Source organism: Siphateles boraxobius, unplaced genomic scaffold (assembly GCF_051911475.1).
Source record: "Siphateles boraxobius isolate OS27281-9 unplaced genomic scaffold, OSU_SipBor_1 41, whole genome shotgun sequence".
Lineage (NCBI taxonomy): Eukaryota > Metazoa > Chordata > Actinopteri > Cypriniformes > Leuciscidae > Siphateles > Siphateles boraxobius.
The window spans coordinates 9535622-9561725 of NW_027509042.1; the positions used below are offsets into that span (position 1 = coordinate 9535622).

The 26104-nt window shown below is 36.2% G+C and overlaps 1 protein-coding gene across 6 annotated transcripts in view; it reads right to left on the reverse strand.

Annotated features, from left to right (window-relative positions):
• rad18 (RAD18 E3 ubiquitin protein ligase) overlaps nt 1–26104 on the reverse strand; it is a 54331-nt gene that overhangs the window by 4764 nt on the left and 23463 nt on the right. For 2 of the 6 annotated variants that reach the window (XR_013192970.1, XM_077198169.1), the window contains exons 7-12: nt 23523–23704; nt 22737–22807; nt 22519–22579; nt 16297–16416; nt 14138–14276; nt 7439–7485 (exon numbers count right to left, since the gene is read on the reverse strand). Coding sequence is in view for 5 of the 6 variants with exons in the window: in XM_077198169.1 (XP_077054284.1) it covers nt 7461–7485; nt 14138–14276; nt 16297–16416; nt 22519–22579; nt 22737–22807; nt 23523–23704 (598 nt within the window). In the remaining variant the exon portion in view is untranslated. Of the gene's footprint in view, nt 1–6824; nt 7063–7438; nt 7486–14137; nt 14277–16296; nt 16417–22518; nt 22580–22736; nt 22808–23522; nt 23705–26104 lie in introns of those variants that run through there. The other 4 variants (XM_077198168.1, XM_077198170.1, XM_077198166.1 and 1 more) reach the window with 4 other exon arrangements.

A 26104-nucleotide genomic window follows, 5' to 3' on the forward strand; every position in this document is an offset into this window, starting at 1 on the left:
CAATTAAGCAGGAGCTGGGCCTGGAGATAAGCCTTCTGAAAGCCATAGACAAAAAAAAAAATATTCATAAGAAATATTTGATCCATATGCTTAATGAGTAAAATACAAACAAATCAGTCCTTTCAGTCTCCTGGTTCATGAATCACACAAACCGCTCGAGAAACAGTGTGACACTGAGCGCTTGCTTACGGCTCCCAAAAACAGCCAGCTCAAAACGAGAACGAATGACATCACCTGGGACACAAAGGCAGCCGTACGTCTTGATGAAGGTTTAACCAAACAGAGTTTGAATAGAGGGATTTTTTGCATTTCATAAACAATGAGGGCATTAAAAGGACGATCTATTCTGGAAATACATAAGATCTTTCACCATTCATGTGTGTGGGAACAGGCTGAAAGTAACAGCTATGAGATAACGTCACTTCTGAGAGAAAATTGAAACAGCTGAGAATTTAAAGCATAAATCTTTCATCTTAGCTTCAAAGTTCAAGGTAGATTCTTAAATTCTGATTGAAGAAAATTAGCCCCTTGTAACGACAATATGCTAATTATTAACAAGGGGCTAATTAATATTATAATTGATCAATTATGACTAAGGATCATAGAGTTACATGTAATAGCCAATAAATCAGCCATTTTGACATTCCCTCTTGTATCAGTTTCAAAATCTACCTTAAAACTTTGTGGGATTTTTTTTTCTGTTGTCAAATTGTTTGGTGAATAGCATGTAAAATAAACCATACTGTCTGGATAACTGCCTTCAATATTTACAGATCTATTTAGGTCAACTACTTAGGATTACAATGTACTTACAGTACTTAGTAGTAGTACGTAGTATGTAAATTGGGATTCAGCCCTGGCCTACCTTAAGATGACGGAGTGGTGAGAATTGACGAGTAAGATGACAGTTCTGTTCTGGCTAAGACAGAAAGGTTTCTGAAAAAAATCTGGTACATTAATCATGCACCATTTCCGTTTTTGCTTATGTCAAGCATTTTACGTGGCTAAATGTGGTTGGGTTATTGTAAGCAAGTGGGTCGGACATGCATGTTGATGAGCTGCACTACCAGTATCAGTGATCTCTACAATCCAAAAACATACAAAAGCTTTAAAAAAGTGAATATCACCATCTGGTCAGCTCTGGCCAAAACTTCTGTTATGTGCAACAACAAAAAAAACAACCCAAAAAACCTTTGACTTAACTATTATATATACATGGATTCTAGTGCTGCACGATTAATCATATCGCAATTGCAATCGCGATGTCAAGCCTATGCAGTTATATGACGCAAAATGCTGCGATTTTATATGAAATAAACAAATTAGGGCTGTTAACGCAGTTAACGCAGCATCTGTTATTTTTTGTCATCCTTTATGTATAGAGGCAACAGAAAGAGCTGTACAAAGCAGAAACTTCAATGACTTTCAATATCGTAGTCATCTTGAGGAGTACGCCAACCTTCTGGTAATTATATCGGACAGTTTACATGCTCAGGTAATGTATTTTATTATTGTAGTAAGTTTTGCATTCAGCCATCATTTGTAGACTTTTTATATCTGAATTCCATAATTAAAACAATCATTTGTTAATTTTGAATAAAATGTTAAAACTAAAGATCGATTTTATGTTATTGATATTTTGTGATATTGATTTATAGGGTGAATTCAGTGTGATTTGGACACTTTTTGCCATTGAGATTAATTGGAAAAAGTGTCCCTCCCAATCAACCTGAATACACACACACACACACACACACACACACACACACACACACACACACACACACACACACACACACACACACACACACACACACACACACACACACACACACAGGTCCTTCTAAAAAAATTAGCATATTGTAATAAAGCTCATTATCTTTCATATATTTTAGATTCATTGCACACCAACTGAAATATTTCAGGTCTTTTATTGTTTTAATACTGATGATTTTGGCATACAGCTCATGAAAACCCCAAATTCCTATCTCAAAAAATTAGCATATCATGAAAAGGGTCTCTAAACGAGCTATTAACCTAATCATCTGAATCAACTAATTAAATCTAAACACCTGCAAAAGATTCCTGAGGCTTTTTAAAAACTCCCAGCCTGTTTCATTACTCAAAACCGCAATCATGGGTAAGACTGCCGACCTGACTGCTGTCCAGAAGGCCATCATTGACACCCTCAAGCAAGAGGGTAAGACACAGAAAGAAATTTCTGAACAAATAGGCTGTTCCCAGAGTGCTGTATCAAGGCACCTCAATGGGAAGTCTGTGGGAAGGAAAAAGTGTGGCAAAAAAAGCTGCACAACGAGAAGAGGTGACCGGACCCTGAGGAAGATTGTGGAGAAGGACCGATTCCAGACCTTGGGGGACCTGCGGAAGCAGTGGACTGAGTCTGGAGTAGGGATGCTAACCGATGACCGTTTGACCGATGGTTGACCGTCTCAACGTTAACCGATCAAATTGTCAGTAGTCGGTTAAAAAAAAGTGATCTCTAAATTAAGCTATTATAGACAGTGGACTAAACGCTACTACAGTTAGCCATCTTAATCGAAGATATTTTTGTGTGAAGTGAACAAATCCCTCACACTCAATTTTTCATAACTCTCCTGTTTGTACTTAATAAACCAATAAAAACATTTGGCGTGAGGTCACAGCGTTTGGGTTCGCGCGCTCACAAGGTTTGCGAAAAGTAAAGGCTACAGGCTAAAACACTGGAGGTTAGAGCAAGGGCAGACGACAGGATGAAGCGTGCAAAGAAACGTAGTGTGTGGGACCATTTCACCAAAAAGAATGGCACAGTAAGTTGCAACTTGTGTGATACAGTGCTTAAATACAGTAGTAATACTGTAGAAATACATTACATCTACATTTCAGTGGTAGCAGATAAGGTGATGATGATCATCATCTTTCTTTATTATTGTTAGCGCTAACGTTACCTCAAACTAAGCAGTGTCTCTTCGGAGCTGTCATTTTCTTAAATGAGACGCTGCAATGTTTCAAATGAGCTTCTAACGCTAGACCAACGCCTTCATTTTCAACGCGATCACCTTGTACCCAAACCATTTCGAAACTAAGGAGCCATTTGTCGTCCGATGTCGCAGCTCCTCTGCCCCGCGTTTGCGGGACTCATGTTTCGCGCTGTAGGGGATTTTAAAAAAGTGACGTGAGTGGCGCCGGGGCAGTGTGTGTGTGTGTTTGTGTTTGTGTGTGTGTGTGTGTGTGTGTGTGTGTGTGTGTGTGTGTGTGTGTGTGTGTGTGTGTGTGTGTGTGTGTGTGTGTGTGTGTGAGAGAGAGCGGGAGGCAGAGAGAGATGCCACAGAGTTGCGAAATTGCAGGCGCGGCTCGAAATGGCTGTTATTTCAAATAGTGTGGCATATTTTAAACTAATCGGTTAACCGGTTTCAACCGACTAATGAGGCTCGGTGGTCGGTCAAGAAAATGTTTAGTTTTCGCCATCCCTAGTCTGGAGTAGAAACATCCAGAGCCACCGTGCACAGGCGTGTGCAGGAAATGGGCTACAGGTGCCGCATTCCCCAGGTCAAGCCACTTTTGAACCAGAAACAGCGGCAGAAGCGCCTGACCTGGGCTACAGAGAAGCAGCACTGCACTGTTACTCAGTGGTCCAAAGTACTTTTTTCGGATGAAAGCAAATTTTGCATGTCATTCGGAAATCAAGGTGCCAGAGTCTGGAGGAAGACTGGGGAGAAGGAAATGCCAAAATGCCTGAAGTCCAGTGTCAAGTACCCACAGTCAGTGATGGTCTGGGGTGCCATGTCAGCTGCTGGTGTTAGTGCACTGTGTTTTATCAAGGGCAGGGTCAATGCAGCTAGCTATCAGGAGATTTTGGAGCACTTCATGCTTCCATCTGCTGAAAAGCTTTATGGAGATGAAGATTTCATTTTTCAGCACGACCTGGCACCTGCTCACAGTGCCAAAACCACTGGTAAATGGTTTACTGACCATGGTATTACTGTGCTCAATTGGCCTGCCAAACTCTCCTGACCTGAACCCCATAGAGAATCTGTGTGATATTGTGAAGAAAGTTGAGAGACGTGAAGTTTTATCATTACATTATGGAAAATAATGAACTTTATCACAATATGCTAATTTTTTGAGAAGGACCGTATATACACACACATCTGTATAATGTTTTAGAATGACCTCATCACCACAATCAATGAACTTCAAGAGGCTATACAAGGCTTATGTTTTCTGGTGGGCCATATTTTCAACCCTCCTGTGAACGCCCCATTTTCACAAATTTTACATACATGGGGATGGCCAAGGTAATGTTAATTTTAAGTTTGACACAGCAGTTTTGCAATTATTAATTTTTCAAGGCTTTTTCTTTAGGTTCATGTAAATCAAAATCTGCTGTGCAGTGACACAGGGGAATCTGTCAGTTACTAACACTATTAAAGATAATAAACATAAGAAATGAGTGCATTTCATCTTGTCTTTCTTCTTCTTTGTCTTCTGTGGGGAAAAACTACTAAACTTCAGCAGAGATCTAATTTTTTCTAAGGAAGGAGGGGTTTCTTTATTGTAGGCTACATTTATTTGCATGTATGTATGGTTTGCGCTGCGCTGTTTAAATTGGTCAGCGCAGCGCTGGTGAGGATTGTTCGCGCCGCGCTGCCCATTGGGTGTCGCTAGGAAATACGTCCGCGCTGCGCTGACGAATCGGCCGCGCGCTCGGACCACTGAACCGCGCAGATGACATTTCAGCGCGGCGCGACTCGCGCGAGCTCTGTAAACCCCCACTGTCTTGTCCCACTTTTGGTTTGTTTGGCTTCCCATACACTCCAGTACCAAGTGCGCACGACCCATTCCTGTCTACGGCAAGCCCCGAGGGGAAAAATAGATTGCATTCACACATACAACGAGAGCCAGTACATCATTACCGGTATTATAGTAACAGACTTTGTTGGATTCTGTCATGTACAATATAACAAAGTCTGTTACAATAATAATGATAAAAAAAGATTTTGAGGACAGTTACACTGTATTGGGACAGTTGAGAAATAATAATATTTTTTACAGTTTTCAACAATAATTGTTATTGTTGAACCCTTGCTCTTATTATGTTTCTGATTTCTCAGTTTTGTCATTATTTTAGCAAATAATTTATTTTTATAATTTATATTTTATAATTTATTTTATATGTTTTGAGACAGTTTGTTTTAAGAAGTTTCAAAGAGTTAGTAAAAGTGTAAAGTAAAAGTTAAAACTTTTATTTAAGTAGCCTTCTATTTTTTATTAAGTATTTATTTTGTATTAATACATAACCTCACTGTATTAATTTATAATGTATCATTATTGCGTGACATTTGTGTCAATAATCGTCAAGCCCAGGTGACTTCGCGTAGTGGGAGGGGGCCCCCAAATCAAACTCTGCTTAGGGCCCCCAAAAGGCTCGGACCGGCTCTGTGTCCGTGCAACACTTGTCGCGCCACACTGCACTTTATGGGTGCAGTGCGTCACCTAGGGGTGACGTCAAGCGACTTTTGATGGACGTAAAGAGTTGTGAGAGAATAAGGCGTGTGAGATCCGCGTCTCTGTCAGCAGCGGCTGCTCTTAAAGGGGCAGCAGCCAATAAAGCTTTCTGTCAGTAAAGTTAATCAAAGAACAAAAGGGAACAGAGAAAATTACTCACTGCTCTTGACTAAAGAACTTTTGTAGCTTTAATAAGGATTAGTCTATATATAATTTATGCAGCGCAGACTGTTCATTTTTATCCAGACATCAATGGCTTATTGATCATTATATGTGTTACCAATCATTTAGTTGTTGTTGCTAGTTTGAGTTGAGAAATACACGTTTATCCCTAATCTGTGTGTGCATTTTGCTTTAGAACCAAGCAACTTGACTCATAAAACCTTTTGTTTATTATATCGCAATGTTGACCACAATAATTGCAATATGACATTTTCCCCAAATCGTGCAGCCCTAACGGATTCTAAAAGAAAGTTTCCCTGCTAAATATACTCCATTTTATTCGCATTAAGTTCTGACAGCATCTCTCGCCATAACCAATGAATGTAGTCAGATGGTGTTTAAGTGCCAGCACAAAAGTCTGCTAAGCCTTTGTAAATGATAGTCATAAGAAAACTGTATTTAAGAACAAACTATGATTTATTGAAATTCCTTCAGATGACATTTTCATGGATTAATGCTTCTTTAAATCCAAGGGCAATTGGATTTAAATCCAAGGGCAATGGCTTCAATATTTAGAGCCTTAAGAATTTCTGTAAACGGTGAAACGCAATAGATACTTTTTTTAATTCTCGTCAAGACGACATACGTCCTGGCACGCCAGCTAGCCTTAATATCATGTCTGACATAACACTATCCCACAAATACAATTTTCCATAGCACATTTATAAAAAGTCTTGAGGTGGATCGTCAAGGCAGGCTTATGGGTAATGGGTGGGTGTGTGTTGTCTCTAGACAGAATTGAGCAGCTACTGCCTGAAACTCTTATCCCCCAGTGAGTGGCCCATAGTGGGGGGCACTACTCAATCAAAGAAGAGCAATCCCTCGCTGAAAGAAGAACTTACACACTCCAGATGTGCTGGAACTAGAGACATACAACCCAAGCCAACAAAAACTAGCAAGAATCTAGGTCTTCGTTAGAGGACCGCAGATTCAGGAATTTTTGTGGGACAACATCCTTTCAAAGAATATACTGCATGTTTATTGCTGAAAGTAGCAAAAAATTAACATGGGAAAATCAGCAGTGCATTACTGAAATTGAGGTTCTGAGACAACAGTCAGTGCAGAACATTCAACAAGAAAATGAAAGAAGTCTTATGTTCATCAACGCTGCATTTATTTGTATAAAATGAACCGTTGTATTGTGAAATATAACCAAAAAAAGGTTTTATTTTAATATATTTTAAAATAAACTGATTCATGTGATGGCAAGGCTGAACTTTAAACAGTCATTACTTCAGTCTTCAGTGTCTCATGACAATATGCTGATTTGCTGCTCAAGAAACTTTTCTTATCAATGTTGAAAATAGTTGTGCTCCTTAATTCTTTCCCAGGATTCTTTAATGAATAGAAAGAGAAAAAAACAGCATTTAATAAAAATATTAATATTTTGTAACCTTATAAATGGTTTCACTGTAACTTTTGATGACTTTAAAACAAAATAAGCAAACCACAAAATAATTCTGACCGCAAACTTTTGAATGATGGCATATGTCCAAAAATATACAGGGTGGGATATTTTACATTACAACTTATATCATGAAGAAGAATTCAGGGAAATATTGGGAGATAAATTTATGCTATAATTAATTGTGCACAATAAGAAATAAAGCAAAATTATTGTTTATGATGTGCACATATTTTGATTTAACTATTTGTATTCGTGTATGTGAAGTGTGAAATGTCATTTTGTTGTATGTAAAGAGCTACTTACTAGAGTCGCTGCTCTCATTTCTTCAACAGAAAATATCTGAGATGGAGCTGGAATAAAAGACAGAAGAAAAAAAACTGTTAATATTTCAAAAAATCTGTAAAGATTCAGCATGGGCCGGTTTATCAGTACGAGTGTCTTACCAGGTCTAATACAAAACATTGTGGGTTGGGGGAATTCCATTACAAACTATATAATAAATGACTTGCACTGTCAAATACATTGATATAAACTCGCCTGCTTGGTGTGACACATTTCTGAGTTTATGTTAAAAAGCTTTCCAAGGCATAATGTGTTTATAATATGTTTGTTTTAATTGAATTCTACTGTATTGTAGATGTTGAAGGAAATCGGAGAAACCAATTAGGAATAAATCAATATAATCTCTGGTTCCCCTCAACTGGGAGTTACTACATTCATATTCATTCATAATATGGCAGATTCTTTTAGCATTTTGACTCAGACCGGAAAATTATTTTACAGAGCCCCACTTGCATACAAAGTTATCTGGAGAAAAAAGGCCCAAAACGGTTCTTAGACACAAACATGATGTTACATGATATCTGCACAGCTACTGAGGATGCTGTCAAAATCAACATCTTGACAAGGTATAGAAAGTTGACACAATGAGGTGTCTTCTGAAGGCACATGCTCCTCACTCAAAAATATTGTGATTCTGCAGACATGAGCAGAATAGTGAGACACTAGTAGTGATGATAACTTAAGTCTCTGCCACATTGGTGCTTTGGTCCAGCTCTGTTTGAGAAATGATTACAGAAGTGGTATCTATTGATGAAAACCATGGGGGACTCAACAAACCAGTAATCTGTCATGTAGAAAGTGCGGAAATTGTGAACTGGAGGCAGTGATGTGATGGAAAGAGGAGAGTGGTGACATGGGGGGAATTGGTTGCAAAGGAGGACTGGGAAATGAGAGAAAGAAAAAAAGCATTATTATAAAAAGTCCCCAGTCATCCCTGACTTTACTTTTGATGATATATAAAAAAAATACTTAAAGGACAATTCCGGCCAAAAATGAACCTGGGGTAAATAACACATGGGTACAGAGTCGACCATTCTCTGGGATTTCATGATAATCGAATGTACCCAGTTTTATATTTAGTTTTACCACATATGAACTTATAACGCTAGTATGTAGGGCATAGAATAAAAAAATAAATAAAAAATAAAAAAATCGCTAATTAATACCACTAACAAGGCTCAAAATAGCCCCACACTAACACGGTAGCATAATGAGGGTCTCTACCTGCAAACCGAAGCATTGAGAAGCTTGTAAGTGTACAGAAAGTTTAATAAGGAGATACTTTATAAAGACAGTACACTTCACGTATATAGGCAGGAGCCATCTTTGGAAAACAGTCTCGACCAGTCGAACCACGAACGGCGTGCTACGTGAGCTGAACTGTGACTATCGGCCAGCACGTAGCACGGCGTTCGTGGTTCGACTGGTCGAGACTGTTTTCCAAAGATGGCTCCTGCCTATATACACGAATTGTACTGTATTCTATGCCCTATATACTAGCGTTATAAGCTAATCTGTGGTTAACTAAAGATAAAACTGGGTACATTCGATTTTCATGAAAACGCATCCCAGAAAACGGTTGACTCTGAACCCATGTGTTATTTACCCCTAGGTTCATTTTTGGCTGGAATTGTCCTTTAAACATACCAGGATCTGAAAGTATTAGTAATCAATAGCTAATGTGGCATATGCTGAATAAGCTAACCTGTGGCTAACCTAAATGTTGTGCTACATTTACTTTTATTTTTATACAAGAAGGAAGGGGAGGTAGGCAAGCATTTAAGATAGAACTTTGGTGAACTTTAACCTCAAAGTTTGGACTCATTTGACTATCTTTTTAAAAGGTGTATTCTTAAATGCTTAAAATCAGTTGTAGACACAATTTGTACCTACATATGAACTTTATTAAAAAACAAAACAAAACAATAATACTAAAAACCTAGTAGGTGTGTTTTAATTTAAACTTTGAATTGCTATTGTATATGATGGTTTAAGTGCAGCCTAACGCAGCTTTAAGATGTAATTAAACATTCAAGGTCTGAAATTAGTTGAATTTAGTAAAACAGAAGGACCAAGGTGATTTAGTGGAAGAGAGAACCAAGAAAAAGAGAGGGAGCCACATGTTTCACAGGCATTTACAAACCACAATAAGACAAACACACACATCTGTTTCTGCCCTGAATAAGAAAGGGATGTAATACATTCTGTCACAGTTTAAACCAAAGATTGTTTTAGATTCAGGGATCAAGCAGACCCAGAAGAGCTAAGATTGATGTTCACCAAATATACAATTTAATAATCAACTACAGGACAGACAATTTCAATACAGAACAAATACTTTCTATATTTCTACTGATCAAATACAAACCCCTTAAAACGAGAAGTCAGATTTCCTTGCTTCCATAGAAATATTGGGGTTATTAAAGTAAAAAAGGGGCCAGATAAAATGAACAAACTCTGAAATGTATTTTTTTACTTTTCACTCAAATGTATATGCTAATAATAGAATTAAAAAAAATCGTATTCATGAAAACTTCATATTACCTAAAGACCACAAAACCAGTAAAGTGGCATTTTCCTGCTGAATCACAAGACATTCAGAGGTCATGGTACCACTGAAACTTCAAAGGAGAAGAACTTCAAAACCTATTCCTACCTGCAGAATTTTGATTGGTTCTACACCTATGAATCACCTCAATGTCACGGTTCAACAAAAGCACTCAAATACATAACTTCAGGGTGAATAAACGCCACAAAGCAGATCAACTCATCCTATGAAGCTGGAATTTCAGACTTTCTTTAACAAAAATCAGAAACAAAACAATTTAAAAAAATTAAAGGCTAAAAAAAAGACTTCAATTGTAAGAACTGCTTTTACAAACTGAGAGACAAGTTGAAATGTAGTACAAAACAGAGGACTTGCCCCAGAATACAGCTTTAAGCATTTTTACAGCATGAGCTCAAAACGCCAGGATGCGAAGTGCTAATGAAATGGACAGTGTATTAAAAAAAATGCAGTTCATGGTCTGCAATATTTTAATAAGCATATACAAACTAATCCCTAGAATACCCCCAGAGTGCATAAGCAGAACACTATCAATCCCATGTCTCCAGTAGGAGCTGCAGTTGTGAGCCTGTGATAGATAGAATGTGTGACAAGTGGAGCTGCCAACGTTGATGAATCTCTAAAATTTACCTTAACCTTTGACTTTTAGACAGCAAATCAAACATTCAGATGTAAGAATGTGCCAAAGCTACATATACAAAAAAATAACTAAATCAAGCACTGGCTGATGTAAAAAACAGCAAGATGTGAAAGATCATACATTGTATTAAATATCCATAATGTTTAGATTCATCTTTCAAGCCAACTAAAAACAGGAAAATGAAAATGCTTTTCTCATTATCATTCGCGATCACCTTGGTAAAACAATCAACCCACTTCCTAAAAACACAATGATGAACATCTGTTACTGGAAGCCTTTTACAAATGAATAAAAACAAATACATCAAATTATAGTGCCCTTGAGCACAACACGCACACATACACACAACAACATATTAAATTAATCTCCATGTATGAGTTTAATAAATGCTGTGTCCTACAAAAGGCGACATGCACAGTCAAACAATGAGAGACACTTTAGAGTAAATACGTGAGTATTCATTTTTCAGTTTAAAATGGCAAAGATTATTCAACCTCAGTCGTAAACTCTATACAAAGGTTACATTCTTGTAATTCCCTCAATGACAAACTTCAATCTTAAGATTAGCATGACCTGGCATGAATATTCTTATGAAATCTGGTTAAAAGTTAGTAGCACATCGACTACATTTCAGTCAACAAAACCAAACAGATAATGAAACAACCCCATCTGATTGAACTTCATCACACATTCTACATCTTCCACAAAATTAAATTCCAGTCTAAAGTCTCTCAGGGGACTTGAACATTGGCACCACAACAAATTACAGCACTGCACCAAAATATAATGGTGCACCAAATACACCATTAAAAATTGATGTGTAAAATGACTATTACGGCCAGGGCATTGTTTTGCAACGTCCAGCAGCTCTAGGCTACAACATCCATTAGTCAAAAGTCTTGTGGACTCATATTTAGTATGTGTTTTGTGGCCTTATTTCAGAAACTTTAAGTTTTTGTTTTTTCAATAACCATGCATGAACAATATTCTCTCAAAAATACAAACATGTACATACATGTTGCTCACATATTATGGTAGCCCTGTTTGTGCTAAATATAGTGTAATTACACCTTTGCAATTAATATGTTTATAAGCAACTGAAAAAAGCACAAATGTCAGGGCATGTCAAAACATCTCAAGGAGGTGTTAAAGTGCAGAGGGTTAAAGAGCATTTTGAGTGCCACAAGGGACGATGCGGGCCGAAATTAATCTTTAATGCACATTGAAAACACTGAAGGAACTAGGTGCGTTATTGAAGTAAACAGTAGGTTTTGGTAAGTAAATGTAAAAAGTGGGACACATAAATCACAATTAAATCTGTAGCCTAATGTAACTAATGTCTAACAGAGTCTCCACTGTTTGTGTATTCATTCAGATCATTAATAAACGTTAAATAATAAACAGTATTAACAACATGAAATAATGAATGAATGAATGAATGAATAAATGAAATATGACTGGTATTTGTAACAACTACCGAAAATGTGTTAGTGACAACTCTAGTTGGGAGCAATGATGATGGTACATCATTGATCACGTCATCATGGACCTTTGAAACTATGTAATTGGATGATTGGATGATGTCTCTAATTGTTGATATTCCTTTATGTCCAAGTTTACTTTTATTAGTAGTAACACTATTTTTATCAGTAGATTCAGGAAAATAGTGGTAATGGAAGCCTTAACAGCATCTAAAAAACATTTTTAAAGCAATGCCAGACTGATGTGCTCTAAAAATGCCTGTTTCTTTAAGATCTGAAATGTGCCACTGCCACAGCTTGACTCCAGTCCAAAATGCATCACCACGACCAATTTATAACTGGACAACAGCCACTGAAGCTCTCATAGGATAAATACTTCTGTTCGATACTTTATCATTTCCTCTACTGTATATTCAATGAATATGATACTTGTATTCGTACTAAGTATTTGTAATTGATGACATAGCCCCATTATTCGGCTATCTTTATAGAGAGCTTAAATAATATTATTGTATTTGTTGTGAAAATCAATAAATTAAGCTGTTTTCAAAAAGCAAAGCTAATACAAAATATCAAAGTATTTGAAAGCTTGAGAGATAAAAAAAAAGATTAATAATTCTATGAATCCATTTCCTTAGTGACTGACAGGTTATTTTCTGCCAAAGTTAACATCCCACTTTGACCTTAACAGCTCACATGATGATTACAGAGCAAAAGACCCTTCAATATTGTTTTAAAAACAGCAGGAAATTTGCACGAGACAGTCAGGAACAGAGCATAGAGAGTGACACTGGAAATGATTTAGAATGTTTCCACACCTGAAAATGTTCTCAATCTCGGGATTCCAATAACAGTGATATTTAATACTAGAGATGTTGACGTACGTTGTATTTGAAGTGGACTAGACTAAGAAAGGCAGGGAGGAACTGCCCTCAGGTTGTGTTTGAATGGTATTAATTTCATCACATAATCCAAGACAAATCAAAGCAAGTCAAAGGATCTATTCAATTTTTGTGGCTAAATGAAATGCATACTTATCAAGACCACATCTAGGTGTATACCTAACTGATTCTAAATATAACAAAAATGAAAAATTTAAAGACAGGACCTTGACTAAAAAACAAAGGCAAAAATTAAAAAAAAGCATCTCTGAGTGACTGAACTTGAACTGAATAAATATTAAGCTAAGATGAATGACTGTCTTTGCTGACAGATCTTGCCCACAAAATCTCTCCACATGAAAACTAATTAGAAAATGCATGATTTCAAAGTGCATTCATTTACATAATACTTGCTTGAAAACAGTATGCTGTTTCAAAGTGATGCAATTGTACATATGACCTATAAAGCCAGAGCAGAACTGTTGGTTCTGCTGAAAAAAAAAAAAATCATGGCCATTGTGGCTTAAAAGTTTGTGTAATAAATGTGTTGAATCAAATAAAATATTTCTTTCAAAAGCTACTTTTTTACATATATATACACTATTTTATTTTATATAAAACAAATGGTTCTGGATGATGATGTAGATGTCATTGACTGGATCACATTAAATAAGTTTGTTGAATGTCCTCATATTTATTTTTCAAGGGCATGCTGCATTCTGAAAATATTCATGGCTAAAATACATTGGTAGACAAAAAGCTCAGCAATTTAGCATGGCCTCACATACCTTGTGCTTAAAGGGATAGGTCACCCAAAATTTAAATTCTCATAATAATTTACTAACCCTATTGTCATTCAAAACAAAAATACAATTGAAGACACTGGTGATTAAAATGTTTTATCAACTAACATTCTACAAAATATCTTCTTTTGTTTTGCACAGGAGAAAGTAAGTCATATAGGGTTGAAACGACATGAGGGTGAGAAAATGACAGAATTAAATTTTTTGGTGAACTATCCCTTTAAGTATTGACCACATAAAATTAGTCCAAATACAAGGGAGGAATTGGTTCCCTTTCGAACAGAAGTACCTGCTGACTGACACTTCACTGACTGTAGGGCTTGATGATCTTGTTGGAAGCTCAATTACCCCCTCTATCTCTTCACTCTTTACCTTCAGCAGTGCAGAAACCAGAGGCTGGGGGGTGCTCTGAATGCTGTTGTGTGCACCTGTTGCAAAGACATGGAAAAATAAATAAAAATACACGTCAGTTATGTACACAATAATGTGTAAAAACTTTTTGAAATATGCCCCTTTGGTATCATTTATTGGGAAAACCATAAGCTTGTTTTTTTGCTAACTTTTATTAATCAATATTTGTCAAGTAGATGTAGTCAGGGTTCAAAATTTCTCATTAAGGGCCAATTGTGATTAAAAATTGGTCTTGGTTACTTGTCATTTGAGTCACATCAAAAGTCACACTAACAAAGGTCTGTGTTTCTTTCCACAAATAAAAAAGAAAGGCAGTGGATGTATTGATACACACCCTAATGTGTTTTTGGTAAAAAACAGTTTGAAATTTTTGGAAAATTATGAAAAAGGTATTGTTTTTGTAATAATCAGCACACCTCAGAAATCAATTTTTACACAGTCTTTACTAGAGAACTGACAATTCCATAATCTAATTCCGAAACTAATACGATTGTGCTGGAACTGACTGATAAAGAGATATCCAATCCAGACAGTAAAGTCATATAGTTCTACACTGCAAACTGCTTATTGACTCTGAAGTCCATCTATAGAGCCATTAATGCTTTGGTGATAACAGCATGAGGCTGGCATCTTATCATCAGAGTAGGCGATGGGGTCTACAGGGTATTGTTCACTGCAATTGACAAGTTACCTCACAAAAGTAATTAAGTTTCAAACAGAGTGTGTGTGTGTGTGTGTGTGTGTGTGTGTGTGTGTGTGTGTGTGTGTGTGTGTGTGTGTGTGTGTGTGTGTGTGTGTGTGTGTGTGTGTGTGTGTGTGTGTGTGTGTGTGTGTGTGTGTGTGTGTATGTGTGTGTGTGTGTGTGTGTGTGTGTGTGTGTGTGTGTGTGTGTGTGTGTGAATGAAATGGTCTGTACATAGCACTGTCAGTACAGTTGTTGTAGATTTGAGATGTTTATGCATTTTCTTTATTTCTGCATACATTATCATAATACAGGTCCAAAACCTAGATAAAAATAGTCTAATCAAACAAATAACACAAAAATATCATATTTTTGGTTGTTAATAGAGTAAAATGGTCCATGATTCAATGTCTTTGCTGGAAAAAGTATGTGAACCATTGCCTTGGGAGCAGCAATAATACAACCAAATGCTTGCATAAACTTTGGATAGGTCCTGCACATCAGATTGGAGCAATTTTGGTCCATTCCTCAATACAACACTGCTTCTTCTCAGTGATGTTGGGATTCCTGTGTCAGTTCACAGACTGATGCCTTAACATGTCCCTGTAAAACGTTTTGGTACAATTCAGAATTTAGAGTTCCAGCAATGATGGCAAGCAATTGTGATCCAGAAACTGCAAAGCAGCCGCTAATTACACTGTCACCGCCTTTCATATCTGAGATAAAACGCATTTACATTTACATTCAACAAAACATTTATCCAACAGTTATCTGCTGCTTCCTTGTAGTCTTTGGAAGCCTTTAGAGGGTCAATATTCCTTCCTTCCTTCTCTTTATCCTGCCATGTACACTATTCTCTATTCTTCCTTGATGTTCTCACGGGTTCATAAATACATCTGACATTTGTGTAATTTAAACAGCCTACTCCAATTACTTTTTAAATGGCCTGATAATACTAGAGGTTCACATACTTTCTCTAACAAAGATATTGACATCTGAATAATTTTGGCCAATAAATAAATAAAAAGATTGGTGTATTATTTTAGTTGGATTCTGAAAGTAGGTTAAATTTCCCTGGGTCACTATAGTTGCAGCAAGCATTTCCAACAGTGTCAACATTAATTTAATTATAAGTTAAATACCAATTAAATATCAATCGAGTATTCAAATTGCGATTATATGCGATATCCTTAGCCAGTTTTTTAGTCATGTCATACCAATTGTCATATTTTCTAATTCATTATCTGATCATTAAATCATCAATCAGTCAAGATTATTCAATGTTCAAACAAGCATATTCTCAAAAAAAAGAGTAAAATCTTTAAACACAATCTGAAAAGAAACTGAGATGGGACCTTTGGAGTCTGTCTCTTCTTTTGACTTCCCCTCTTCTTGTTTGATCTGTGGTCTCTTGGACTCCAGACGACCTCTGACCTGGGCAATCAAACGGGAAAATTCGCTATTGTGCTGCTTCCCTAAGAAAAAGAATTAAATGGCAGAAGTACAGTTTTTAGTACTAATTTCAACTGTACTTTATCAATAAGTATAAGAAATTAAGGAATGAGTACATTTTTAATCAAATTCTGAATCCTAAAAAAGAAGCATTCTATATCCCAATGAATATTTCAGGAGGCAAAGCATAATATAATTTTTTTGGGGCAATAATGTGCACTGGTGCATAAGATAAGGAACGCATATTAAAGTAAATAATGTGAATATTTTATGCTGACTTGTTTATTTAACATATTTAACCTGGAATATTCCTTTAAATAATAATAAATTATTACATAATGTCAAAATTAACTAATAAAATTAAAAATAGACATAAAAGGGAAATATGAATGCAACTTGTACTGAAAAATATAAGAGGATTATACTTCAACCTTAGCTTTCTCTTCTAACAGAGAATTAATCTTGCCATGGAAATAAAAACAGTAGCTCTAAAAGTGCTGGCATAACAAGGCAGACCATGATGAATGTACTGGCGAAAACCAACATAAGCAGATGAAATGTCATGTGGCCTGGTTCTAAAATCACATCAGCCAAAACGCCCAAGAAGAGATCGGCTGAAATAATGACGACTGAACAACTGCAGGATGAAAGATCCAGAGATATCCAGCACAGCTCACTATCACAGAAGCAAATCGCTTTCAAACAACAGGAGACCCTGACATGCATCTGTGTCTGGTTTTAACACAGCATATAAATCCTGTTTCTATTCCTGGTATATTTGATATAACTGAATACGTCTAAGGGTTGATATTGATAATATTTGCATTCTACCCTCAGCGCAAACACACAGGTATAAGGTTGCCATTTGCACAGCTCGACGCTAAGGATTTTTTTCTACAGTTGGACGTTGGGAGTTTTCCCCTCTTTTTCAAATCTATTAAATGAACAGAGCTTTTCAAGGATTCTCAGGTAGGTCTAATAATAGGTTTCAGGTAGGCAACAGAAATTAAATGATCAATAATCAGTATGTAATTAAATGTAAAATAACACTGCATAGTCTTTACTGTATAAATTAAATATAGATTAACACTTAAAGTTACAAAAGTTATTCAGTCATGGGCAGTGAGTGATTTTTTTTCTTTGTCCTTTGATTAACATTAAAAACAGACAGCAGCAGGAATATTAGGCTGCTGTCACTTTAAGAGCGAATGCACGGATCGAACATAGTGTTATTTCTTGACTGTTTATGATCACTTTAGACATAACCAACTGTGTTGATGAAGATACGCCAAAATGGGCATTTTTACAATTGTGTGTAAATTTGTACATTCAAAATGCAACACGCAAAAGAGAACTCCGTTCAGTACTCGTGGGCTGTCTGAGATGCGACTTGCTGGGCACGCGTCCCAGATGTGTGCGCACACAAAACTTCTCAAACAACGCGAGTACAAAACGGAGTTCTCTTTCGCTTGAATATTTAAACTGCCAAAGTTTAAAAACACATGAAAATGATGGGTATCAGTATAGTTTTATTTAATGCCATGTCAGCATCTTTGGCTATCTTGGCAAAAACTGAATTACAAAAAAAACAAGAGATACATGTATACAATAAAAATAAAAACCAAGCAAACAGAAAAATTACAGAAATTAATATTATACAAGATTTTTATCATTAACATTATGATAAAAGTTCTAAAACCTTTTCTGGTAAAATCTAAGTCCTTAAGTGAGTTTACTTCATAAAAAGGCCTTCCACATACATTAAAAGCGGGACAGTCCAATAAAATGTTTAGTGGAAAGGGGGGTCTTGCAAAAAACATACATAAAGTTGTGTCTTTGCCTTTAAGCAAAAATGCATGTGAAGGATAATTTTCACATACAACAAATTTAACCAGCAGGAGCCTGTTAGACTTGAGGCTAAATTATTCAGACATTAAAACTGAAAAATGAGCAAAATTACATAGAGATATCTATTACTTGAGTAATTTTACCTCAACTACACTGATGTTACTCACCGAAAACACTAGAACGCATGGCCTCTAATCTCAATTGAACATGCTGTGCATTAGTCATGGGCTTTGCGACAAGGCAGCCTGATATCCGTTCTAATACTTACTGCAAAAGCTGTAAAAAGTCCATTTATGGCAGTTCCATTAGAAACCCTATTTAGTGCCATTTTTCACAAACCACTGCTGGATAATCACAGAATTGCTAAATAGGGAACTTTATCTCATGAATGATTTGAAACTTGGGCAAAGCTTCAGAAACAAAAGACTACAAGTGAGGAAATTAAGAAGAATGTACTTTTCAAACCGAAAACCAATATTTTTTTTTTTCAAAAATCCCCAGAGAAACCATGGTGAAACACTTTAGGAACAACCTACAAACTGACATCATGCCTAAACAGCTCCATATATTTATTCTTCGAAAATGAAAAAAATAAAATAAAACAATTTCAGATCCAGAATCATTAAGTAGATTGGTAAACGGAACAAGAAAATCTCAATTCTAAACAAAATCTAATTTTGTTGTCTTGCGTGTTTTAAGTAGTTTTGAGCATTTGTACATCCTGTATTTTTTATATATTAGGTGCACATGCACAACTTTGTAGTATGCTGTACCATGCTGTGTTGATTAACTGCTGTTTCGCTGTTGCACTGCAATTTCCTTCACTGAATCAATAAAAAGTATCTAACATCTAACATGCTGTATAGGATGCAGACCTTAATAAAAAAATAAAAAGTTGTAACCCAAGCCATGCCACCAACCAGCTGTATCTGATATGTCTCTTCTTGCACAATTCTTTCAAACGCCGACCTTTCTTCCAGAGCCAACACCACTTTACATTGTGAAAACAGTCATATCAAACAGACAGTTCTTGAATTTATTCATTTTTGCTATAGTCAGAAACTATGGAGCTTCTAGAATCAAAAATAAAAAACCCTGAAGAAGTGACCTATGGATAGCTAACAAAGTTTACTTTAGCTAACAAAGTTTAATTCTACAATGCTTTCAACCTGAAAAACAGAGAGGAATGGGAATGCTAACGGATAGCTTTCTCCTGCTATTTCAGATTTCCTTCGATGCAAAAAACAACAACACTTAACTCAACAGGTTTTCCTATTTGGTCATAGTCTACATTCAAGTATGAAAAGGTTGTGAACATCTTGAAACCATTACTAACAAGTGGGTTTAGTGTTACAGTGTTTAAAGACATACAATGTCTAAATATTCCTTTTCATGCTCACATTGCATCATACTCGGAACATTTAGAAAATAAATCTGAGGCTTCTTCGTGGAAGACTAAAGTTATTTACTATGGAAAAAAGCAGGATCAAATTTGATAGTGGCCAGTCACCTGACAAGCCCTTGAGTTTAGTATTTTTGTGTATCTATATTATAACAAACACATAAAGATAAAGTAAAAGGATTGCAAATGTAATGACTAGCAGAACTAACATATATAAACAATATTATACTGTACAGACTAAACTGAGAATCTGCATCAAAATCATTCAATAAAATAAACCTCTACATGCAGACACATGTGGGCCAAAATTCTAAACGCATGTACAAGAAAACAGATCCTTCCTGACAGACATGGAGAATATGGGTAAATAAAAGGTATAATGCTATATATATGTTTCTAGAGAAAAAAAGAATGTGGGTCCTCGTAAACACACATCTTAGGGGAAAAGACATTATTTATTATCCAAAATTTAAATTAGTTTTCTCTATTCCAATGGTGTTTACACATTAAATGTTTCAGATACTGAATTTTCATACTGCAAATGATCAAAACTTCAAACATCTATGAAACAAAAAACAAATGAATGGAACAAAAAATGAATGAATGAAACGAAAAGCAAATGAATGTTTCATAGATATTCACGCTATTGCTTAACGGTGAACTTTTGTTTCATCATTTAAGATGAACCTGTTGTATAGAAAAGCTAGATTTCTGGATGTTTGTCTTATTCACTCCGCATCATTTCCCCAGTCATCGGACACTCCATGAGGCTGGTAATTCATCAAGCCCTTTTGATGATTAATCCACAGTTTATCTCAGCATGGCTCTATTTATAGAACCCATCCGTGCTGCGCATCAATATTTCAACATGCTGTCTCAGACATCACAGTCTGGCTTCTCTAATCGCACAGTGGCTTTAGTCTTTTCCTGCTAGGTCAATTATACATGACAAATATGGACCATGTTTTCACACTCGGCGAAAATTACACCAATCCACCTTAAATGGCTTTGTTTCTGATGTTGACCTCTGGGATGAGGTTGTTAGGGTAAGTGGCTTTTCATTATGGCAGAGACGCCACTAGGACTAGCAGCTGTAAACTGTACATGTCAAATAGAAACATGGGTTGGGTTTGAGCACTAGGGACTAAACCTTAAGAGTTTAAATTAACAGAGGGCACAGCATTAGGAAATGTGAAGACATAAGTGAGGATAAACACCCATGAACAGATACAATTAAAGGAATAGTTCCACAAAAAAAAAAATCATTTACAGACCCTCAACTCGTTACAAACCTGTATGTTGTTCTTTCTTCCAGTCCTCATACAAACGGAGGATTTCAAGCTTCGAAAAAATATCGTCCAAAATGCCATAAAACAGTCCATATAAGACTTGTGCACAATGTTTCAAGTCTTCTGGAGTCATACGATAGCTTTGTGTGAGGAACAGAAATCGTTTTTCAATGATAATAATCTTCTCTATTAGGCTGTTAACGTCTACAACTGGAACAAGTTTTTAGCCTAATTGTGAATTAATCTTTCAGATCAGTTTTGTGAAGCAGATCAACCAATTATTTGAAAAGATCCAACTTAAAATAATGACTCATTCACAAAATGATCCCCTTAAAGACAGGATAAAAGTAAGCCCTCTCAGCGAAAATTCATTAAACAGTGGACAGTATCTTTAAAGCTTGGAGCCCATTTTCAGATTTTTTGGTCTAAGCATTCTGGGTCTCTAAAGCAGATTGGAACATTTAATGAGATAAGACTGATCTTGGGACCCTGTTGGTATTGTCGTATTGATCACCACCTTCTCCAACTCCTCAAGGGATCTTTCTACCTTCCCCTCCCACTCCCTCATACACACACTCAGCTGCTTAGTGAGCTTGGAGTCACAAAAGGCAAAGGTTTCTGGAAAACATTTTGGCTGCGAACTACTGAGGGTAACTGAAGTGAAATTATCAGGAGAGAAACTTAAAATGAAAGTGTGCAGCTCCATTCAAGATGTAGCAAAATCTGTTTTCAGTTTAGAAATCCGCACAGTTCTGCAGAGTCCAAACTGCAGTTAAACAACAAGATCTGATATACGAGGTGGAAACGGAAATTGCAAATGCCCTTGCAGAGCACACCAATGATAGGTGGCATTACATTAAAGCAGCAAATCAGAAAAGAAATATTTGATGATTATGATCGTAGCTGTTCCCTCAATCTGACAGCCATTTTCTCCCCAGAAACTCACTGTAGCATAGACACTAAAAACTCTTTACCGTAATTAAACAATATTTTTATATTGCAAATGATTTTGAAATTGATAGCAGGATTTTCTTTCAGTCCTGACTTTCTGGGTCAGTTAAAGAATAAAAACTGAAAATTGAACCATTGCTGATGTAAGTGCTATGAGTGATTCAAATGTGCAATTGTGCATTAAAACTAAAACAAGAATAAGAATTTTTTTTATGAACAAAATAACTTGATGGCAGAACTTAACTACACATAGACAGCCTGTCTCCTTATCACAAAGACTTAGTGTACACATTATGTAATATCAAGAATGGCCCAAACACAGTAAAATTAGTGTGCTGGGACCACAGCAAAAATTTTTTTTGCAAAAATCCTTAGCTGATAATTCACCGCAAAAACACAAGGCATATTCTTGGTCAACCTTGAGATAGGGGAAAGTTGTCCATTTTATTCTGTTCATATATCAAACAGACATTTTTATTTTAGAATGCACAGGACAAGCAGGAGAATGAATCTGACCCCGTTGTGACATCACTCAAACATAATTTTCCAACAGTGCAAGGACAGCAAATCCTCTAAACTGACAAGAGCAACAGTCTCATTCGTTATTCAGTGTCAGTTTTTAAGTCAGGACTTACGGTACATTGAGTGCAATTCCTCAATTTCTTCAGCAGTCTGATTCTTCGTAGTGACGATTACCTGTCAAACACACAACATTATGAGGAAAAAAAATTAAAGCTATAATTGTTTCAAAATAAAAACTTTTATGTTAAATGCGATTAATCGATTTGACAGTACTAATATATATACTGTATATATAGACACTTCAGAAATTACAATCCATAGTAGTACATACAGGTTTTCGTTTACGGTCCAATTGATTCTTTAACCTCTCGTTGTTTTCGACTTCTCTGGCAATTTCTTCAGCTGTTGTCAAATGAAAAAGCAAACAAATTAACTATAAACTACAACCACATTTTCTGAATAAGACTTAATGATTAACATAAATCTATCCAAATACAAAAAAAAGAACCTTTTCTTGCATTTATTAAAACACACAGGAGGATTTTCATTTACAAATCATTCTTGATAACATAACTATCTGGTTTCACACAAACTGGTGGTATCCAAGGCAATTTGAGTAGTGTAATTTATCGATTACATCTGATATTGTATGACAAAACAGGACTCCAGGTAATGTGGGAAAAAACACAAACCACACTCAAACAAGTCCAGCTTTTAAACAGAAACCATGGTAACATCGGCTGAAATAAAAGAAAAATAGAAGGTTTCTAACAAAACCTTTGACAGCTCAATGAAAAGAGATAAATTCCGCTCTGAAAGGGTCAGTGAGAGGGATGAAACTACTGTATTTTTCCACCAGCCCAGTCATCTTTCTGCCAGCATATAAATTATATTCTACCACCTACAATCGCTGGACAAAGTGAAACTGTACCCAGCTAAACTCTTACCAGCAATACAGGCTTGGCCACAGCATCTAGTTGTCATTCATTGTCATGTTTGATGGAATTACATGTAAATTACAACAGGTGCATGGTATCCCGACCATGTTTTTCAATGCCTATAAAGGAATGTCTCACCATCCATTCACTCATTTGGTTATTGATCTCTGATTTTATACCTGATTTGGGGTTGAGTGCATCACACTGTGCATTATAGATGTGGGTGAATTCCTGGTGGCGTCGCACAAGCTGATCTCTGCTGCCTTGAGCGGACAGGTGGCATTCTTTAAGCATCTTCTTGAGCTTTGGAACGGCAATCAAAGTGTACAACAGCTTAGGCATCGCCTTACGCCTTCTACCACTGAAACACAAAAGCATACACAAGTCCCAGAGTCATTTTTAGAGAGAAAAAAAAAAGAAGTTTCAAATAGAATGAAAATTATACAGAAAAAGAAAAACAGTTGTCAAAAAAAATTTACAAAGAGAATTACATAAACTTGCAAGCAGCTATCACGGGGCCAAGGCCGTTTCAAAGGATCCATGAGTTCAAAAAGTATCTAAAAATACTTTGGTTTTAAAGTTTTTAATTGTTCTTTAGTTCTTTATGTGAAACAGCTTCCAAGGTGAGAATGAACTTAAAATGAACAAAAACACATTTATTTCTAATCCAAGTCGAAGAAAGATTAGTACAACGCGAACCTGGATAAAAAAGGAATCTAAAAGACACATTATACACAATTTTATTAAGTTGTTCCACATGGGACTCAAACCCACAAAACTCTGGGTCAGGTGCCTGATACTCATCTCATTGTCTCACTGGGAATATGAGTGTTCTCAGAGATGCCAAAGTTCCATAGTTCAAGTGAGAATCAACTCAAAACGAAGATATTGTATATAAATGTGTTAAAAATTATCTGTCTTAAATGTCTGGAACAAAAGCAACTTTTACACCAATTCTGGCCACAGTACTTCTTGCAGTCTGGGCATGTGCCACATGGGATTCGAACCCACAAACTGAAAGGTTTGGGGCATGTGGCTTAGCAAGTTACACCACTCAGTTAATGCTGAATAACCAGGGTCCCGAGGAGAGCTTTCAGTGTGAGAATGAGTACATCAAAGCATCACTTAATATTTTAACCAAATTAGCATGCTAAAATAACTTAATCCTAATGTAACTTATGGTTGACCTGGTAGCTGAAGAGCCACATTAGACAGAATGGCAACTGGTTAGCATTGTTGGGGAAATTTTATATTTTACTTTTTCTTTTTCATTTTCTTAGACAGTAAAGCCCAGGGGGGTGGGAGGCTCACCTTCTTCAGAAAGACTAAGGGGTATTCAGCCTTTTGACCTCACAGATGTGAAGACAGTAAAAGCCCAGGGGGGTCAGAGGGACCACTGTATTATAAATAACCCTACTATTATAACCCTAGTATTATAAACTAACCCTAACCTCACAGATGTGGGGACAGTAAAAGCCCAGGAAGAGGGGTTAGGAAGGACCATTGTATTTCTAAAACCTGCTAGATCTAGTTTTACTGGGGTAAGCGGAAAATTACAGAAGAGACTTTGTCAAAAGGGGGTATTAAAGCTGCTTGTTTTCTGTGTGATGCAGGTCTTGTTCCATCGTAGGGTAGCTGCTACGGTGTGATTTTTGAACAACCCTCCTTTAAAAGAATAAACATCTTTTAAAGTACAATTTGAATCCTGATGCTGTTTGTTTAATTATTGTTTTTGCCACAACAGCATGCTAAGCTAACTGGAATAAGACAACAAACACAGGCAAGGTCACATTTAGAGACGAATGTCTCGGAAATGGTAGTGAATATAAAAAATCCATTAAGTCATTTCTGTGTGGCTCCGTCCAAAGATCATCTGAGACATTTTGGACAAAATTTTCATTTTGATTAATCAAAGTTTGGCCGAGATACAGCCTCTGAACCAATTTTGGGTCGACTTGTTAAGTTCGCGACATCATAACTTTTAAACAAAGATGAATAATAAAAAAAATCTGTTCAGACAGTTCTGTGCAGCTCAGTTCAAAGATCATCTGATCAGATTTTGGAAAAAAATTGGAGGAGCAGCTAAAAAAACTGAATACTGTATTTTTCAAAATGGCCACTATTGTAATGGGTGGAGTCTTAATGTAAGATGTTAATTGGGATCAGCATGAAGAGAGGAATCAGGTGAACTAAATGTAATTTTTCTAAAACAAAGGGTTCAAAGGTTATAACCTTTAGAAAAGTTAATTTTTGAACTGGTGGTGGCGCTATAGAGTTGATCTTGAAAACTCCAAAATTGGTCAGATTACCATTCATTGCCATCACTACAAGTCTGCCAGATTTCATAATTTTCCTATGTTCCGTTGTTAGGGCTGCCATAGACTTCCATTCGGGAAGAAGAAAAATGGTGAAGAAAACTAACAGATACAATAGGGGCTACAGCCCTTTTGGGGCTTGGTCCCTAAAAAGATAACACTTTCTGGTTACACTTTATTTTAAGGTGTCATTATTACAGTGTAATTAAATATTTAAGTACAGTGTAATATTAATTAACTACATGTACTTACTATAGGGTTAGGATTAGGATTCGGTTGAGGGTTAATTGCATGTAATTAGGCATAATTTACTGTTATTACTATGGTAATTACATGTAACAAGGACACTGTAAAATAAAGTGTTACCAACTTTCTTTAGAAACCATTCAAAGCGAAATTCCATTTATTATTAACAGTTTTCGAGAAAAGCAACAACTTGTCACATT